At 43.9% G+C, this 21,684-nt stretch overlaps 1 protein-coding gene across 1 annotated transcript in view; it reads right to left on the bottom strand.

The window, feature by feature from the left end:
• Window positions 1–4,862: 4,862 nt before the first annotated feature.
• pbx1b (pre-B-cell leukemia homeobox 1b) overlaps window positions 4,863–21,684 on the bottom strand; it is a 139,090-nt gene continuing 122,268 nt past the window's right edge. Inside the window, exons 6-9 of the mRNA XM_062996532.1 lie at window positions 15,078–15,237; window positions 11,246–11,358; window positions 10,358–10,447; window positions 4,863–5,115 (exon numbers count right to left, since the gene is read on the bottom strand). Of these exons, the coding sequence (XP_062852602.1) occupies window positions 5,023–5,115; window positions 10,358–10,447; window positions 11,246–11,358; window positions 15,078–15,237 (456 nt within the window). The 3' untranslated portion in view covers window positions 4,863–5,022. The remainder of the gene's footprint in view (window positions 5,116–10,357; window positions 10,448–11,245; window positions 11,359–15,077; window positions 15,238–21,684) is intronic.

Raw genomic sequence — 21,684 nt, forward strand, 5'->3', positions numbered from 1 at the left:
TGCAGAACTTTTTAATGAACAAAAGACATGCAACAAAGTAAACATTTGATGTTTTACAAATCGCTTCATAGACGAGAACTAAAAGCATCATTACATGAAGCTTTGGACAGGGCAGGTGATGAGGGATGTCGGTGCGAGTGTGGTTAGGATTAATACTCTCAGATGGGAGTGTAGTTTGTGTACGGGTGGATTCAGTTTGATACAGTTTGATTTTCTGCTCTAACACACACTGATTTAATCACGTCCTTCATTATAAAATCTCATAATGTAGCTTAGAAATAAATGGTGTGTCTAACCGAATAGGCTATAATACACTTTCAATTAGGCTCTGCTGATGAGCTATAGGTCACATGATAGAATAATAATAGTGCAAGCGTGATACACAATGCAATTAGTGATTAGTCTGCAGTTACACCGACTGCCTACAGCTTCACTCCACTGATTTCTGTATTTAACAGAGCAGAAAAGCTGAATTATAATGCTGTTTGTCTGAAGCCCAGTACAGTTTAAGCATTTTCCTGCTCTAAAAAATCTGATTTCAATTAATAATGGACAAACATCTGAGTCCAAGGACATTTCCAGCATCAGATTTCTTTTTAAAGCAAGGCTGTAGACAAGTCTGTAGACACAAAGCTACGTATTTCTACATGATGTTCTTAACTTGCTGTCATAATGTGTGTTTACATGTACAGAAAAATCTGATAATGGTACATTTAATGAGAAAACTCCAGGTCTATGTGAGTCAAAAATCTGAGATCTCTTTAAAGCTCTTAATGTGTAGCATTCATTCATTAATTGTATGTTTTACCCCCGCTTTATCTTCTTCAGGGTAGCGGCGGGTGCAATTTACTGGACAAAAGGTAGGAAACACCCCAGCCAGGTTTCAATTTTAGTAGCTCCAATTCACCTGACTGCACGTCTTTGGACTTGTGAGAGGAAACCAGAGCACCCAGACATGAGGAGAACATGCAAACTCCACACAGAAAGGACCCGGACCGCTTCAACCGGGCAATCAAACCCAGGACCTTCTTGCTGTGAGGCGACAGTGCTACTCACCAAGTACTTTTAAATGTATTAAAAATTAATAAAAAAATTAATCGCCTCACAGCAAGAAGGTCCTGTGTTCAATCCTCAGGCGGGACGGTTCGGGTCCTTTCTGTGTGGAGTTGGCATGTTCTCCCTGTGTCTGAGTGGGTTTCCTCCGGGAGCTCTGGGTTCCTCCCACAGTCCAAAAAAACATGCAGTCAGGTTAATTGGATAAACTGAATTGCCCTATAGGTGAAGGTGTGTGTGTGTGTGTCTGCCCTGTGATGGACTGGTGCCCCATCCAGGGTGTTACTGTGTGCCCTGCGCCCATTGAAAAGAGTGGTAAATAAGGACTCAGATCAGATGGTGTGTTATAGCAGTAAATGAATCCAACTGTGCTGGGCGCTGATCAGACATCATCATCATCATCACGTTCTTCACTGACGCTCATTCTAAATGTAATAATGTTGGTTAGTTATGGATCGAACCGAACACACTACACATGAGGATGTGACAGGAGGCTTTCTAGAGTCCCTATATGTTATAATTACCTGGCTGTGATGCACAACACACTGATTTTTGGTGTTACTTAATTAACCCGACGTCAGTCCGTCAGCTTTGCAATATCAAAGCTTTGCTTTAGGACTGACATCATGGTGTAACATCTCAATATGTTCTGCTCTAAAACATAAAGCCTGAAATCCTACAGTCTAATCCTGCCTTATATGAAGCACAAAAACTCCACTGAAAAGAGCAAAATAAAAATAAAAAGTGCACATCTACGTATATAGCGCATTCTTGGGCTAATTCACATTATGCTATAGCAAGGAAAAGAAAACAATAAAAAATAAAAATAAAAATAAAAACAGAATCCGTCCTGTAACAAAGCCGAAGCTAAAAACAAATGTAGATTAATCTATTCACACCATGACTTAAAAATATACGCAAATGTTTTTTTTTCTGCATTTTTGTGCCATGTTTTCTTATGATAAACGCTGCTGAATTCGGACTGCATTTTTGGTTTTGTGTACGAAGCAACTTGGGCCTCCGCTAAGGAACGAGGCCGGGTACAGAGGATATTACATCATTTACAACATGGACTTCGTTCAAACAGTGACGATGAACCAAACGGACACGTCGGCTGTTTTTTGGTATCAAAGTGATGAATGAAAAGAGATATTAACTAGAAAAGTCTTCCAAGGAAATAGTCAAGTTTAATTGTTCACATTTTGGAAACATTCGGTTCAGTTCCCGGATAAAAGGAAATGGAAAGACGTGTAGAAATGCGTGACGTGTCTCCGGTAGCTGTGAAGTTTACTTCAGTATTTTGCTTATTTAAAGCCAAATTCAAATAATTTCAGAAAAAATATTAAAACCAAATATTAATTTTACAAACAAGTGTTAAAATTCCAGCCGGTTGTTTACCGTATTTTCCAGACTATAAACCCCTCCAGATTCCAACATCATATCTTAAAGGCAGAAGATGCTACTTTGGAATAAGTGTTCTATTCATGCCAGTACGGTATTGGCTGGTTTGTTGTGTTTACTGCACCATGTTAAAGGGTAAAACTAATCTAGTCTGGTAAATCCAGCAGTTTTGCAGTTTGTTGGTGAGTTTTGTTGTAAATTTGTTTGCACTTGCATACAACAGGGGGCAAAAGTCTGAGACCACTATTAAAAACACTTATAAATGTAAATACAAAATATAGAGGCTGTGAATGATCAGCTGTGGCGACCCCTAATATGAGAGAAGCCAAAAAAAGGGAGATTATGTTTATTTCATTTGTCTTATTATGGTATTTTATGATTGTTTGATTTGTAATAAAGAGACATTAAAATCAAAGCATTTTCACTAGTGGTCTCAGACTTTAGGACCCCACTGTGTGTAAAATCTATACGCAGGCTACGTTCACATGGATGTTACTGGCTTCCGTCAGAATAGATAGATGTTTGTTTCTGATTTTTTTTGTTGCAATTTTCCCAATTTCCCTCCCCAATCTACTCATATCCAGTTACCCAACTGCAGGAGAGGAGAGCGAGACTGACACGCCCCCTCCGACACGTGTGCAGTAGCCGACTGCATCTTTTCACCTGCACGAGGCAGTTCCATATGCGAATCAGCTTTGTGCACGGAGAGCCACACCCTGCTTGCACTATTCCTCGACTCCTTATCTGGCTTCCCACCCTGTATGAACAGTTTGTAGGACAGTTGTGGCCTAGCGGTTAAGGTACTGCACTAGTAATCCAAAGGTTGCTGGTTCAAGCCCCACCACTGCCAGGTTGCCACTGTTGGGCCCCTGAGCAAGGTCCTTAACCCTCAATTGCTTAGACAATATACTGTCACTGTACTGTAAGTCGCTTTGGATAAAAGCGTCTACTAAATGCTGAAAATGTAAATGTATGAACAACAGCCAATTGTTGTTCATGTAGCCGCCCAGCCCAGTCGGATGGCAGAGCTAATTTTCAAACCGTGTTTCTGATAGTTTTTTTTCCTCTCACATCACTAGCACGAATATATTTCAATCCACATACTACATACCACTAAAATAGTAACCACACTAATGGTTGTGTACTAATTCATCATGTATTTAGCACAGTATGATGTGGATCGGGACAAAGCCAAAGAAGCTTGTAATTAATGACTTGCCTGTATAATAGTGCTGGACTGGGCAGTCTCCTTTATTCCCATCACTGACCAGAGTGACTGAATCTCAGTGTTTAACTGGCTGATGTACTGTATAATTATGATAATGTGATGCATTCCGACAAAAGTCTAAACCTAGCGGGCGGTCTGGTGGTGCAGCGTCTATGTAGAGCATTCAAGCTCGGGACTTGACCAGGCGTCCTACAGACACCACTGACTGTGTCTGATTCTTCTCTGTGCTGCTGTGATATGTGATTCCCTGGGCAGGTTGAGGTGCTGATACAAATGTTAGGGGATTCTCATAGGATGTATCGTGACTCTCTGTACACGAGAACCTGCAGCTGGTTGGTGAAATGAAGTGGCTGGTGACTGCATGCGTGTCTGGAGGAAAGGGGTTAGGGGTTAATAGGCTAGTCTGTGGCTCTGCACGCCCAGAACAGGGTGGTACAAGCGGCAAAGGTACTAAAATAGTAGAAATATGCAAAAACAAAAGTTCAAAACCGTGAACTATTTTCTATTAAATGATGGGGCGTCATTCTGGTGCATGACCACCAATGCACGAGAACATCCATGTGAACACAGCCTAGCACCGGTGCCGAAATGTAGTTCTTGTCGGGTATTAATACAGATTCCATTTGAACTGCCGTGTCAATTTGAGAGACTTTCTACTGCCATCACTAAAGACGGAAACTATACAGTGAAGGAGCAAGAAAAAGCATTTCTATAATAAACACGATTTTCAAGATCCAAAGCTAAGCTACGTTAGTCTAGCTCGATAAAAATCATTTAAGTTAGCCGAATGGGAGAGGGAGATATAAAACATGTCTTTATATACAATGTTTCCTTATATTACAACACGTAGGTGTGGAAGTAGGAAGGTGTGAAATGAGATCGTATTGTACGATGGATGTAGAAAAATACTTTGGCACTATGGACACTCAACAATGTTCACGGGTTCTCAGTATGGAAAATAATGGCACATCGTATGCAGCATGGATCCTGTTATTCCAAATATGTTCAGCCGTGTCTGACTGCCGTCCTGCTCTGTTGTGTAGCTGTACTGGGTTTTACTCAGGAGGTAGTGTGATCGTACTATTTAACCCCAATACCAAGTCAGGACTATTTGGATTCTCTAACCTTAACTGAAGCTTATTTTTACACATGAAGAGAAGAGAAATGATTTGGAGTTTATTGTAATGCTGTCCGTGAGTGTGTGAGTGTGTGTGTGTGTGTGTGTGTGTGTGTTAGTGAAACAGTGATGAATCAATCGGAGCAGAAAGTCCATGTTTTGTGCAGCGGTGAGGGATGGAAAAGAAGAACGAGGAGAAGGAGAAGCGAGGGCCATGGAGGGATCAGTTGGAGGTGTCGGAGTGAACACTCCCGGGTCCTTCTGTGGGTGAGGTCACTGAGGAGGGGGTAGTAGCATCCTGCCATCCACCGTTAGCCTGAGAGACAGAGATAAGGACATGGAGATTAGAGGAGGCGGAAACAGGGTTCACAGGGGCAAAAAGCATCCCATCATATCTCTATATACAGTATGTCTTATCACACACACACACACACACACACACACACATTCATACCTGTGAACATTTGCATGTGCAATTCATATTATGGGTTAAAAGGTGCAAAGTTTTTTTGTGCAATATAGAAAATATAGAAATATATAAACAAGAAATGTAAAGTAAACATGACATACCAGTGTACGGTGTCAAGTCTAGTCAAATTTATTTATATAGTGCTTCTTACAGTGGATGTTGTCTCAAAGCAACTAACAATCCAGGACCGACAGATAAAAAAAACCCTGCTGAGCAAACCGAGGGTGAGCCGAGGTGGCGCAGCGGTAAAATACGCTAGCACACCAGAGCTGGGATTTTAAATACATCAAATCGAATCTCAGCTCTGCCATCCAACTGGGCTGGGTGGCTACATGAACAACATGAACAAATTGGCTGTTGTTCATGCAGGGTGGGATGAGCCGGAACAGGGTTCCTCATAACTGGTGCAATTACGACCCCTGCTTGCTGATTGATGGCGCTTGCGCAGAGTTGGGGCTCTCTGTGCACAGGGCTGATCCGCATATGAACTCGCCTCATGCAGGTGAAAAATGCAGTCGGTACTAAGCACGTGTCGGAGGGGGCGTGTGTCAGTTGCGAAGCTCCTCAGTCATCAGTGGAGGGTTGTATAAGTAGAGGTGAAGCATGACGCAATCAGGGTAGTTGGATACGACTAGATTAGGGGAGAAAACTACAGGAACTACAGGAAGAAATCTGAGAGGAACCAGACTCAGCAGTGACCTCCACCCTCCTTGGGTGGCCTTTTTTATTGTTGTACTGATCTACAGTGGCCTTTGTATTGACAATACAGTAGCTGAAGTAAAAGTAGCTGAATTGTTTGAGCTGGTTGAGTAAATTCAAGAACTTGAAGAATACAGTATGCACTGCCACTGAGGAAACAGATAAACTTTCACTATGCAGAGACACAACCATGGTGGCGACGGCAGCATGTGAATGCATAGTGGACACTGCATCATTTTCAGCCCTTGCTTTTTTTTTTATTTGCAACCAATTTCCACCAAAGCTGGACCTCAGCGCTCAGGTGGTGGATATTCTGCTAGCACACCAGTGTCGATATTTTGAACTCCTCGGTTCGAACCGCGGTGCTGCCACCGGTTGGGCAATTCTGCTAGGGCGGGATGACAGGACTATGTGGGCGGGGTCTTCAAACGCTGGGTAAGGACCCTGATTAGCAGATAGAGGCACCTATGCAGAATGCATGGGTGAAAAAGGGTTCCGCTAAGGGCTGTGCGTGGGTTGGAGGAGGCGTGAGCACAAATATACACACCTCGATTGCAATCCCCCAGTAGAAGAAGACAAATTGACTACACTAAATTGGGAGAAAATGCATAAATAAAATAGACAAAAAAGCCGGTCTTCAAAACTGTAAGATTTTTTAAAGATCCGTTACTCCACAGCCACTAATTGCAGCCCACAGTCAACAAGAATGTGAGGAAAAATGATCAAACATTAAAGAACTCAATTAAAGAATTAAAAATATGGTGCACTTGGGTGATACAGTCAGCAGTCTAATCTGGGTGAGATGCTTGAGAGATGCTGAGCCTGGCCGAGAAAGGGAAGGTGGGGTAGAGTTTCTCCTCACTGCAGCTGCAACAGTGACTCCTACTGTTTGGTCTTGTAGCGCAAGAGCAAATAGAGTACAGCGTGACCGAGTCTGTTAGAATCCACTGCTGGCTGATGTAAAGAAGCAGACTGAACGGAGGCGAGTGCTCGTCTGCGCCCATTTACATTTACATTTTCAGCATTTAGCAGACGCCATTATCCAAAGTGACTTACATTACAGTTACAGTATACAGTCTAAGCAACCTGGTAGCGGTGGGGCTTAAACCAGCGGCCTTCTAGGCTACGGCTTGCCCGAAGACGAGGATAGCAGAGGATGGTTCCTCCAAAAAAGGAATTGGAAATGACTAAATTGGGAAAAACTGGAAAAAAAGTTCCACAGATGCCGAACTCCGAAGTGGGAACGTACAGCATTTGCATAAGTCGTAGTGATGGTGGTGGTGGGGTGGGGGGGTGATGAGGAGCAGACAGACGTGTAATACAGGACGGAGTTAAATGGCTGTCACTTCTACTGACACACAGCATAATGCTGAGCGGGGATGAAGTGGGTGCTGTATAACATCCCCCCCCCCCCAGAAACAAAGAGAAAAGCACTGCCGCAAAATTATGACATTTGGAGATTGAAATGAAAACACAATGCGAGGCGCAGAAGCCATTTCTCCCGTCTCCGACAGCCCCGCTAAAGAGCGTTCGGGGATATTAATAGCGAGAAGGCTGGAGATGGCAGCCGGCAGCCACTCGGCTCCAAGCCTGTTATTTAGAGTCGAGGCAGTCCGTAATCAAACAGAATGGAAGAGAGCAGAAAAAGACCTTAAAACGTGTTCGGCTCCGGCGAGGCGTTCCTATTCTGCGCTGAAGACATAATTATTGCTATAAAATCCTACATGAGTCATCAACACCCAGAACCCGGAGAGAAATCCACAGGGGAAAAAAGATCCCTCACTCTCCCGCTTCAAATCCACTTTTAGTTCACACAAAGTGCCAAAAACACAAACCCAAGGGTCTAAACGAACCAAGATGAAAGTCTTTTCCAAAAGTTTGGACTCCTATGATAGGATTTCATGTTTTTTTGGTTAAATTTGTGAGGAAGTTTCTACAGGAAACAAAGATTTGCACATTTTGATGCACACTTTTCTGTTTACTGGCTGAGATGAACAACTAAATACAAAAGCAGGTTCAAAAACATCAAATTAAAATATTTCGATTTATTGTATTCAGAAAGGGCGGCACGGTGGCTTAGTGGGTAGCACTGTCACCTCACAGCAAGAGGGTCCTGGGTTCGATCCCCAGGCGGGGCGGTCCGGGTCCTTTCTGTGCGGAGTTGGCATGTTGGGTTTCCTCCGGGAGCTCCGGTTTCCTCCCACAGTCCAAAAACATGCAGTCAGGTTAATTGGAGACACTGAATTGCCCTATAAGTGAATGTGTGTGTGTATGTATGTGTGTCTGCCCTGAGATGGACTGGCGCCCCGTCCAGGGTGTTACTGTGTGCCTTGCGCCCATTGAAAAGCTGGGATAGGCTCCAGCACCCACCTGCGACCCTGATTGGATAAACGGTTAAGAAAGTGAGTGAGAGAGTGAGTATATTTCAGAAATGTATTCCCACTCTTCCATTCAAGTTTACATTTTATATTCAAGAGCTCCGGTGGCGCAGCACTCTATTAGGCTAGCTCACCACAGCTGAGATTCGAACCCAGAAACACTGAAATAACGCACCCTGTAACAAACCCTGCACATCACTCCCCCCTCAGACAAAGCCAATCATGTCTGTATGTACACACCCGACCGGCTGGATCCCAGCAGAAGTGGGCTAGCATAATTTACAGCTGGGCCACCCGAGCGCCCACTTGATCATTTATATTTTATTTTATTTATGTATTTAAACTAAAGCGTGGCAGCACAGTGACTCGGTGGGTAGCACTGTCGCCTCACAGCAAGAAGGTCCTGGGTTTGATTCCCAGGTGTAGCGGTCCGGGTCCTTTCTGTCCTCCCACAGTCCAAAGACGTGCAAGTGAGGTGAATTGGAGATACAAAATTGTCCATGACTGTGTTTGATATTAAACTTGAACTGATGAATCTTTATTAAGCAGTAACTACCTGTGCTGTCATGAATGTAACCAAAGTGTGTAAAACATGATGTTAAAATCCTAATAAATAAATAAATAAACCCAGGACAGGACACCAATCCACTGTGGTGCCTTGCACATTCTGCCCCTCTCGGACACAGCCAATCATGACTGTATGTAGATGCTGATCCAGGTTTGAATCCCCAGCAGGGCTATCAGCTGGTCGGGCATCGAGTGGGCTAGCACAATTTACAGCTGGGCCACCCGAGCGTCCATCTAATAATTTATATTTTATTGTTTTATTTATTTAAACTCTAGCACATTTACAGTTGTAGTTTTTATGCAAATTTACGTTTCGTTTACATTTTCAGCACTTAACAGGCGCTTTTATTCAAAGCGACTTACAGGACTGTGACAGTATATTGTCTAAGCAATTGAGGGTTAAGGGTCTTGCTCAAGGGCCCAACAGTGGCAGTGGTGGGGCTTGAACCAGCAACCTTTCGATTACTAGTCCAGTACCTGAACCGATAGGCTACTCAGCCTGAGTGGAGATTTTCATCTATAGGACGTTTACTGAGCAGGATATTAATGAAAAGGCTTAAATGACTTTTAAATTATGTTTTTTAATCCCTACATAAACTACATAACTACATTTAACTACATAAAAATTATGAATAAATCCAGTAAAAATTGCACCTTTAAGGTAAACAGGTAAATGTGCAGCCCTGAGGAAAGTATTTACACCCTTAAATTCAGGTTCACACACCTTGTTGTGTTGCTCTGATTCCTGTGGAACGAATTGAGTTTTTTTCCTCCGATCGTTTTTCATCATATTAGCATACGGCGAAGCGGGCCAAGACATGGCAGCACAGTCGCTGACCTTCCTCCTCCTCTTTCTACCCCCCGTGTCTCTCCACTCTTGCTGTCAGGGCCATTAGCTCGGCGGGAACGTGATCTGAGCAATGTGCTTGGATTGCTGTCCCGAGCGCGCGCTCCCATCCCCGTGTGTCTGTCTGATCGATTTTCCCCTTTACCACACGGCTTGTCGTTGCGAATTTCGCCACCGCGACGGAACGCCGGCAGCAGCGCCCTTGCGAGGGGAACGGAAATAAATTATGAAATAACGAAAGCTGAGAGACGCGTGGATGTGGGCACGATGTTTTATTTTTAGCATTTAGCTGGAAAATATATTGTTTCATTTATAGACTTTAATGAGCCTTTGGGCGGATCTGATGGTGAAGGGGCGCTCGCTAATGCCCGTCTCACCTGTCCCCGGTCGGTACAGGTGATCAGGGAGATCTGATCGGTCGTGACGGTTGCTCGGTCAGTCCGAGCCCTGTGGCATTAGCAAAACGCAGCTAATCAAAAAAGTAACCACGAGTCGCAGACACGTCCCACCAAGTGCCATCCTGAGCCCCGTGGCTTTGAAATAATTGGGTAGAGGGCAAATGAAAATGTTTTTGCTTTGTGTGTGTGCGCGCGCTTACGGTGATGCCCTGCGGACTGTACATCTGGTTGGCTGTGAGGCCATCACTGTATCCTCCTGTCTGACTGATAACATGGCGAAGGGTATCCACCTGAAAACACACACAAAAGCAACACGCCAAGGTCAGATCCACACACACGTAAACAAAGCAAGGTCGACGGCAAAGCGCGGACGCCAAAACAAAACTTCACGCCGGAAAAACAAGGTCAAACGACACACGGCAGCCGAGAGACAAAGAAAATAAGCTCTGGAGATAAAACACGATCACGAATACGAATCCGGAACAGAAAAGTCGTACAGCAGGACAACGGCACGCCGTTTACTGTAGATAAATATTAATGAGCAATTTTCTCCTGCTGCTGATAAAACAAACATAGCAGAAGCGCCACATTATAAAAAGAACTGCCGTTTCACTATATAGCCAAAAGTATGTGGACACCCCTTCTAACGGTTGATTAGAAATATTGTGAATGGAACAGATGCGCTTATACCAACTTTGTGTCAACAGTTATTCCAGCACGACTCTCTGTGTATAAAGCAAAATCCATAAATACAATAAACACTCCAGTGGCCTGCACAGAGCCCTGACCTCAAGCCCACTGAACACCTGTGAAATGAATCGGACGGCCTGATTTTGACTGACTTGTCACAAATTCCCACAGATCCACTCTGAAATCTTGTGGCGGATGGTACAGCCTTAACAGGGCTCCACGTTTATGCCTGTGGTTTTGGAATTGGATGTCCAGCAAGCTCACGGTCAGGTGTCCAGATACTTTTGGCCATTTATTTTAATGGGTTGCTATAGAAATATACTGAACACACAGATCTTTTGTGTTCTGAGAACAAAGTAAAAGACTGAAAAGCAGAATGAGCCGGCTGTGTGTCGTACCTGCGACTGCACGTTGGCTCCCACCTGAGCCCCCTGGTACGAATCACCGTTCATAGGCTGCACACTCATAAACAAATCACCAGAATTGGACATGTTAAAAGAGCCGGCAGAACCTGAGAGCAGAGGAAAGAGAAAGAGATGCCATGATATCCAGAGAGGAGAGGAAGGGAAGAGGAAAAGAGGCCATGCAGGAGTTCGGTTAGACAAGCGTAACGGAGCAGAGAGGATGAAGAGCCAACAGAGAGCGCGGCACCGGCGCTCGTCTGAACAAGAGATTCTACACCGCGGCACAGGAGAGAGCAAGAACAAACCGGAAAAAAACACCCAGCACCACCATCACCACCAAAAAAAAACCATCCAGAAGGATTTTATTTTATTTAGGGACTTTATTTCCTCTGAAACTGCATTATGAGACTTTTTTTTACACTTTTATATAACTGTAAAAACCTCAGTTTTATTTTTGGCCAAGAGCAATTCAGACTCAGTTACAAGGCTAATAAAAATATGTAGACAGGTTTATAACAAGTCTCAAATTTGAGGATTAAATCTGCAGAACTACAGAGGAACTGACAGGCAGGACAGCACACGAACCCCTAAAAACCTGTTTTTAATCTTTAAATGTGCAAAAACTAAATATATATATATATAACATTATGACCACCTTCCTTATATTGTGTTGGTCCCCCTTCTGCTGACAGAACAGCACTGACCCGTGGAGGCATGGACTCCACTAGAGCCCTGAAGGTGTGCTGTGGTATCTGGAACCAAGCTGTTAGCAGCAGATCCTTTAACTCCTGTAAGTTGTGAGATGGGGCCTCCATGGATCGGACTTGTTTGTCCAGCACATCTCACAGATGCTCGATTGGACTCTAAGATCTGGGGAATTTGGAGGCCAAGTCAACACATCGAACTCGTTGTTGTGCTCCTCAAACCGTTCCTGAATCGTTTTTGCTTTGTGGCAGGGCGCGTCATCCTGCTGAAAGAGGTCACAGGCATGAGGGAATACCGTCTTCATGAAAGGGTGAACATGGTCTGCAACAATGCTTAGGTAGGTGGTACATGTCAAAGTAGCATCCACATGGATGGCAGGACCCAAGGTTTCCCAGCAGAACATTGCCCAAAGCATCACACTGCCTCCGCCGGCTCAGCTTCTTCTCATAATGCATCCTGGTGCCGTGTGTTCCCCAGGTAAGCGATGCACACGCACCCGGCCATCCACGTGATGTTTACCACTGTTCCTTCCTTGGACCACTTTTGACAGATACTGTCCACTGCAGACTGGGAACACCCCACAAGAGCTGCAGTTTTGGAGATGCTCTGACCCAGTCGTCTAGCCATCACAATTTCGCTCAAATCCTCACGCTCGCCCATTTTTCTGCTTCTAACTTCAACTTTGAGGATAAAATGTTCACTTGCTGCCTAATATAATATATCCCACCTACTAACAGGTGCCGTGATGAAGAGATAATCAGTGTTATTCACTTCACCTGTCAGATGTCATAATGTTATGCCTGATTGGTGTATATTTGCACTATTGATCATTTAAACAAATGAATGATCTAACTAACTAAAAAAGGGCACTCAGGTGGTATAGGCTAGCCCACTACAGCTGGCATACAGGGTTTGAATTTCCAGCGGTGCTACCGGCTGGTTGGGCATCTACATTCAGATCAGAATGGCCGTGTCTGAGTGGGGATGGCCGAGGCCCCGCGATGGACTGGTGATTAGGTGTGCTGCTGCATTATGCCCAGTGATTTCGGAGACACTACACCCACTGTAATTCTGAGCAGGACAAATGCTCTCCCGGCCGTGCACATTTTTATTATTATTAATAATAATAATTTTCAGGAAAAAATACTTCGATCAAAATAGATCTGCTCTTCATAATCTGTAAACGGAGTGGATCTGAAAAGTCTAAATATGCACAGAAATCTGACACCGAGAGAGAAGGAACAAAAGGAAGAAAGGCAAGAATCAAAAGATAATAGAACGTGTGAACACAAAAGGAATGAAGAAACAAAACAAACAAACAAAAAAAGGAAATTATAATTATACTGAAAGAGAAAGAAATAAAAATGGACAATACTGGTGCCCAGGTGGCGCAGTGGGATATTCCGCTTGCACACCAGCACAGAGATTATGAACTCCCCGGTTCGAAACTCGGTGTTGCTGCCGGTCAGCTGGGCGCCATCTAGGAGGCATAATTGGTAGTGCCTGCAGCAGATACTAATTGGCCACCGTATCTGCAGGGTGGGGGCCGGACTATGTGTGGGTGGGTGGGTCTTTATACACTGTGTAAGGACCCTGATTGGCAGAAGAGACGCCTGTGCAGAATGCAGGGGCGAGAAGAGGAGGGCTGTACACATGTCGGAAGAGGCGTGTACAGCGACGTGCTCTCCTCGGATGCAATCTGGTATCTCTCAGCAGCGAAGGACAAATTGAGTGTGCTAAATCAGGGGGAAAATGGGGAGAAAATGCATTAAAAAAAGAAAAAAAGAGAATGGACAATAAAAAAATAAAGAGAAAGAAATAAATGTGAAAAAATATAAACACTAAAACTATATATAATATATACAACAAAAAAAATAAAAAAACCAAATCATCATTAAAAAAAAAGGAAAAAAGGAAACAGAGATGACAGGCTCACCAAAATCTGAGTACATTTTACTTTTATTTAATTATTTGAATTCGCTCACAACTGTCTAAGATAAAATATCATTTATGTGTAACCCGTTTTTAAAAAAAGTAATAAAATAAGTTGGGATGGTAGGTAAACTGCCAGTAAACCTTTTACCTCATTAAAAACAGCAAAACAAAAAAACACAATGTTTTACCTTCTTTTTTTTTATATATATATTTTATTTATGCATTTCATTTTTTCTCCCTTTTACCGCGTCCAATTGCCCGATTGCGTCATGCTTCCTCTCCACCAATGCCGATCCCCGCTCTGATTGAGAAGAACAAAGCTAACCCACGCCCCCTCTGACACGTGGGCAGCAGCCGTATGCATCTTATCACCTACACTTGACGAGTGCAGTGCAGCTCAGCGTTGTGTATGGAGAGACCCACCCTGAGAGCACTCTTTTCTCATCTCTGTGCAGGCGCCATCAATCAGCCAGCAGAGGTCGTAATTTGGTCGTAAATTGCACCAGTCATGAGAAATAGACCCCATCCGGCTTAGTCCCGCCCATATCTGAACAACAGGCCAATCGTTGTTCATGTGGCCGCTCAGCCCAGCCGATATGATGTATTCGAGACCCCAGCTCTGGTTCCAGCGTGTGTTTTTACCGATGCGCCACCTGAGCGGCACATGTTTTACCTTCTTAACTTCCTTGATATTTGTGAATATATGCAAATTCATAATCTGATGCCTGCAAAACTGCGACCTCGGTAAAATAGGACCAAGAACTTGGAACCATGGAATTTGGAAACTGTTTCGGAGCTTTCTTCAAATAAACCGGTGAAGAGGTAACAGGTGATGTGGTCATGATTGTGTTTAAAAGAAGCGTTAACAAAAGCCTTCTCTACTTCTCTACTCACGAGCTTCTCTACTTTGCCAAAATCCTGAGAAGTTTGAAATAAACATGTTACGGAAAATCTTTCCAACAGAGTTGAGACTGTTAAGGCAGCAAACAAAGGAGAGAGAATCCATATTAATAGGTGTGGTTTTAACATAGGATGTCTAAAAGCTCATGGTCAGGTGTCCACATACTTTTGGCCATATAGAGGGTCCAGACATAAAGCTGTTAGTGTAAACTGTCAGTGTGTGTTTGGGGGGTGGAGGACAAACACGATTTAGTGACCACGTGTATGTCCAGGTAAATTTGCCCACCTGCTGAATTTGGAGTGGAGGGCGAATTGGCTTGGCTGCCGTGTGCTGAGACGCTGGCGGCGTTCACGGCGGTTCTGGCGGCGTACATATTGGCTTCCTCCTGGAACTTACCGATGTTCTTCTTATACCGGATGCGCTTGTTTCCGAACCAGTTGGACACCTGGGGGAGACGGAGAAACCAAAATCTTTAATAGCTCAAGCATATATAACATATATACAGTATATACAGTGTATCACAAAAGTGAGTACACCCCTCACATTTCTGCAAATATTTTATTATATCTTTTCATGGGACAACACTATAGAAATAAAACTTGGATATAACTTAGAGTAGTCAGTGTACAGCTTGTATAGCAGTGTAGATTTACTGTCTTCTGAAAATAACTCAACACACAGCCATTAATGTCTAAATAGCTGCAACATAAGTGAGTACACCCCACAGTGAACATGTCCAAATTGTGCCCAAAGTGTCAGTATTTTGTGTGACCACCATTATTATCCAGCACTGCCTTAACCCTCCTGGGCATGGAATTCACCAGAGCTGCACAGGTTGCTACTGGAATCCTCTTCCACTCCTCCATGATGACATCACGGAGCTGGTGGATGTTAGACACCTTGAACTCCTCCACCTTCCACTTGAGGATGCGCCACAGGTGCTCAATTGGGTTTAGTCCATCACCTTTACCTTCAGCTTCCTCAGCAAGGCAGTTGTCATCTTGGAGGTTGTGTTCGGGGTCGTTATCCTGTTGAAAAACTGCCATGAGGCCCAGTTTTCGAAGGGAGGGGATCATGCTCTGTTTCAGAATGTCACAGTACATGTTGGAATTCATGTTTCCCTCAATGAACTGCAGCTCCCCAGTGCCAGCAACACTCATGCAGCCCAAGACCATGATGCTACCACCACCATGCTTGACTGTAGGCAAGATACAGTTGTCTTGGTACTTCTCACCAGGGCGCCGCCACACATGCTGGACACCATCTGAGCCAAACAAGTTTATCTTGGTCTCGTCAGACCACAGGGCATTCCAGTAATCCATGTTCTTGGACTGCTTGTCTTCAGCAAACTGTTTGCGGGCTTTCTTGTGCGTCAGCTTCCTTCTGGGATGACGACCATGCAGACTGAGTTGATGCAGTGTGCGGCGTATGGTCTGAGCACTGACAGGCTGACCTCCCACGTCTTCAACCTCTGCAGCAATGCTGGCAGCACTCATGTGTCTATTTTTTAAAGCCAACCTCTGGATATGACGCCGAACACGTGGACTCAACTTCTTTGGTCGACCCTGGCGAAGCCTGTTCCGAGTGGAACCTGTCCTGGAAAACCGCTGTATGACCTTGGCCACCATGCTGTAGCTCAGTTTCAGGGTGTTAGCAATCTTCTTACAGCCCAGGCCATCTTTGTGGAGAGCAACAATTCTATTTCTCACATCCTTTGCCATGAGGTGCCATGTTGAATATCCAGTGGCCAGTATGAGAGAATTGTACCCAAAACACCAAATTTAACAGCCCTGCTCCCCATTTACACCTGGGACCTTGACACATGACACCAGGGAGGGACAACGACACATTTGGGCACAATTTGGACATGTTCACTGTGGGGTGTACTCACTTATGTTGCCAGCTATTTAGACATTTATGGCTGTGTGTTGAGTTATTTTCAGAAGACAGTAAATCTACACTGCTATACAAGCTGTACACTGACTACTCTAAGTTATATCCAAGTTTCATGTCTATAGTGTTGTCCCATGAAAAGATATAATGAAATATTTGCAGAAATGTGAGGGGTGTACTCACTTTTGTGATACACTGTATATATACAGGGGTTGGACAAAATAACTGAAACACCTGTCATTTTAGTGTGGGAGGTTTCATGGCTAACTTGGACCAGTCTGGTGGCCAATCTTCATTAATTGCACATTGCACCAGTAAGAGCAGAGTGTGAAGGTTCAATTAGCAGGGTAAGAGCACAGTTTTGCTCAAAATATTGCAATGCACACAACATTATGGGTGACATACCAGAGTTCAAAAGAGGACAAATTGTTGGTGCACGTGTTGCTGGCGCATCTGTGACCAAGACAGCAAGTCTTTGTGATGTATCAAGAGCCACGGTATCCAGGGTAATGTCAGCATACCACCAAGAAGGACAAACCACATCCAACAGGATTAACTGTGGACGCAAGAGGAAGCTGTCTGAAAGGGATGTTCGGGTGCTAACCCGGATTGTATCCAAAAAACATAAAACCACGGCTTCCCAAATCACGGCAGAATTAAATGTGCACCTCAACTTTCCTGTTTCCACCAGAACTGTCCGTCGGGAGCTCCACAGGGTCAATATACACGGCCGGGCTGCTATAACCAAACCTTTGGTCACTCGTGCCAATGCCAAACGTCGGTTTAAATGGTGCAAGGAGCGCAAATCTTGGGCTGTGGACAATGTGAAACATGTATTGTTCTCTGATGAGTCCACCTTTACTGTTTTCCCCACATCCGGGAGAGTTACGGTGTGGAGAAGCCCCAAAGAAGCGTACCACCCAGACTGTTGCATGCCCAGAGTGAAGCATGGGGGTGGATCAGTGATGGTTTGGGCTGCCATATCATGGTATTCCCTTGGCCCAATACTTGTGCTAGATGGGCGCGTCACTGCCAAGGACTACCGAACCATTCTGGAGGACCATGTGCATCCAATGGCGGTGCCGTGTATCAGGATGACAATGCACCAATACACACAGCAAGACTGGTGAAAGATTGGTTTGATGAACATGAAAGTGAAGTTGAACATCTCCCATGGCCTGCACAGTCACCAGATCTAAATATTATTGAGCCACTTTGGGGTGTTTTGGAGAAGCGAGTCAGGAAACGTTTTCCTCCACCAGCATCATGTAGTGACCTGGCCACTATCCTGCAAGAAGAATGGCTTAAAATCCCTCTGACCACTGTGCAGGACTTGTATATGTCATTTCCAAGACGAATTGACGCTGTATTGGCCGCAAAAGGAGGCCCTACACCATGCTAATAAATTATTGTGGTCTAAAACCAGGTGTTTCAGTTATTTTGTCCAACCCCTGTATATGTAACAGCAGTCTCATCAGACTGATCATGGTTAAGATAAAGACGAGATCTGTTAGGGATTTCAGGACGGCGGGGTGATTAGATCGCTCTCGACGCACAGAAACGATTCCATAGATAACGAAGGATAGCGTAGACGAATCTGTTCCTCCTCCACGTTCAGACCCGTCTCTGAAAAGGTGAAGGATACTCGTGCTAACAGAGCGAAGTCGCATTAGTGTCAGAATAAAAAAAGATCGCCAATAACAATGTCATTAAGTCACTCCATCTGCGGCTAGCTATCATCGAGGACTACGCCGGCGCAGATCCGTCCTCGCGCGCGCTAACACCCATTACCGCTAATACACTCCCAGATGAAGCTGCATGGATAAAGTCTGGCGCTAATGATAAACAACATTAAAATGTAAACCCAATCAATCCTGCAGAAACGCTCGCCGTCCCTCCGCCCGCCCAGATGCCGGCTAAACGCGTTCCTTTATAGCGAAATGGCACCAGACGCGCTCGACCGATCATCCCGCTCCGAGACGGTTCGGGAACGGCACCCAGATGCATCGTCAAATTATGTCAGCGCAGATTCATTACGCGCTTTTTCCGCACATCATGCGTTCGGCGTAAGCAGGTGCTGGATTCTCCCGCTCAGAAACACAGGTGGTCATAATCGAGCATCATCACATACGAGCTAACGCAGTGGAGATCCGCCATAATGGACGATCCACAGAAAGTGTGTATTCCTCCGTGAACACACACACATTATGTCGTTTTACTGATCACACAGACGGACGAGAGATTTTTTAAGAAAAACGCGAAGAAATAAGTGGAGGAAAACGAATGCAGATGCTTAGAATCAGGTTGTACTGCATGATACGATTATGCAATTAACATCCAACCAAAGATGCTAAGACTTACCAGACTTCTCATTCCTGGATGATTTTCGCTGGGCCGAGCACATCAAACACACCAGCACATTTTCAGTACTGTAGTACAGTATAATGAGTATAAATTATAGTACAGTAGTACCTTCTAACTCGTCCTCCACTAAACTCAAAATCTTTAAAACTCAGCTCAGTGTGGAGAAATTTCTACCCTAAAACTCAACGTTTACCTCGACGTGTTCAGCTATTTATAAAAAATATTTATTTAATTTCAAATTAGGGCGGCACAGTGGATTAGTGGGTAGCACTGTCGCCTCACAGCAAATAGGTCCTGGGTTCAATTCCCAGGCGGGGCGGTCCGAGTCCTTTCTGTGCAGAGTTTGCATGTTCTCCCCGTGTCTGTGTGGGTTTCCTCCCTGCGATGGACTGGTGCCGCCATCCAGGGTGTTACTGTGTGCCTTGCGCCCATTGAAAAGCTGGGATAGGCTCCATCACCCCCCCCCCCCCCCCCACCGTGACCCTAATTGGCTAAGCTGATAAGAAAATGAATGAATTAATAACTTTAAATTAACAATGAACAGCCACTTTGTTCAATGATTGAGGAGAACAAAGTTAACCCACACCCCCTCTGACACGTGGGCAGCAGCAGTATGCATTTTATCACCTGCACTTGAGTGCAGTGCAGCACAGCGTTGTGTATGGAGAACGACACAGGAGCACTAAACTTCTCTTTATTATTACTGCAATTACTCTGAATGAGAACATAAGTTCTCTCCACTAATGAAATTCCTCGCTCGTTGTTTAAGTACAATAAGTCGTGTGTACCGACAAACTCTATAGAAAATAATGGTACAGCAGCGCAAACGGCATTTTTTTTTTTTTCGCTTCTCATGTTAATGCGCCTTTACTAATCATGCTACGATATACGGTATTCCAAGATCAAGCATCTCCACGATTAAGAACCATAAGGTTATACTGTGTAAATATCCATATGTTTCTGTAAATACTTTATCTTCTTCTTCTTTTTTTATATTTTGGAGAGTATCAAACAAAATTTCGTTGTACACAAGTATAATGACAATAAAGGTTCTTCTTCTCTTCTTCATAATAAAACAATAAGATGTAAAGGTAAAGAGCAGCTTTTATTGTATTTTGTATTGACTTGTAACTGTTTTAAATTGTATTTCAGTGTTTTTATATTATATTTGTGTTATTTTCAGTGTATAAGTGTCAAAAACAACCTCATTATTTTACATTAGGACGATGGAACAAGGAAAAAATACCTTGAAACTCAACGTCTTTTAAACTCGACGCCACTCACAGAACCAACTAACGTCGAGTTTTAAGATACCACTGTATTTATATTAAATTGAAATCCATAAGGGCGTTCGGGTGAATTTTGAATATCAGCGGTGCTATCAGCTGGTCGTTCTTCTACACGCCAGGGTCTGGTGGCCAAACAGCCTAGCACTTGTCAGTACACTCACAGTGCCATTCCCAAGTTGGGATATTTATTTCTTTATTTATTTATTAGGATTTTAATGTCATGTTTTACACACTTTGATTATATTATATTAAACTGGTTACATTTGGTTACATTCATGACAGGACAGGTAGTTACTGGTTACACAAGATTAATCAGTTCAAGTTTTTAATGTCAAACACAGTCATGGACAATTTTTGTCTCCAATTCACCTCACTTGCACATTTTTGTACTGTGGGAGGAAACCGGAGCTCCTGGAGGAAACCCACTAGACATGGGGAGAACATGCAAACTCCACACAGAATGAACCCGGACCGCTCCACCTTGGAATCAAACCCAGGACCTTCTTGATGTGAGGCGACAGTGCTACCCACCAAGCCACCATGCCGCTCTAAGCCCAGATATAATAAGTCATGTTGCGTCAGAAAGGTCAGCGACCATAAAAACTGTGCCAGATCAGTTTTGTAGACCCGTGTCTGTGTGGGTTTCCTCTGGGAGCTCCGATTTCCTTCCACAGTCTAAAGACATGCAGTCAGGTAAATTGGAGATACTCAAAAATTGCCTTAAGTGTGTGTGTGTGTGGCCTGCGATGAACTGGCGCCCTGTCCAAGGTACTTCTGTATGCCTCGTGCCCATTGAGAGCTGGTATAAGCTCCAGCACCCCCAGCGACCCTGATTAGGATAACTGGGTTAGAAAGTGAGTGAGTATTCCAGGTTCTAAACGTTATACTTTAATACGACGTGACTGAAATATGTAAAATAAAACGATATTTCACAGCCAGAAACTCGGTTTGCTGAAGAAATAAAAGAGTAAGTGCAGTAAATGAGAGTATTCATGTTAGCCTGAAATTATTACCCGTCAGGCACCAAATGAGGGTAAATTGTTGGCAGCAGCAGGTGAAACGGTGAGAATAAAGAACCTGCGAGGTACTCGATGACTCGACTATTTAATCCAGTGTTCTTTAACAAAATGTTATATTTTAGTCATTTTATTTCACTTTTATTTCACTTTGGGTTGTGAAGACAACGAGACCTCCCAGTTATAGTTTCACTGGTTTATGGTGTGAAGTAACTAGAGGTGCAAATTTTACCAAATACTTTTTTTTAATTCTATTTTTGCATTTCCCTCCTCTTCCTACCAATCTACTTAGATCGAATTCTCCATTTGTAACCTTCCTCTGCTACTGTA

The sequence above is a fragment of the Trichomycterus rosablanca genome, chromosome 6 (assembly GCF_030014385.1).
Source record: "Trichomycterus rosablanca isolate fTriRos1 chromosome 6, fTriRos1.hap1, whole genome shotgun sequence".
Taxonomy (NCBI): Eukaryota; Metazoa; Chordata; class Actinopteri; order Siluriformes; family Trichomycteridae; genus Trichomycterus; species Trichomycterus rosablanca.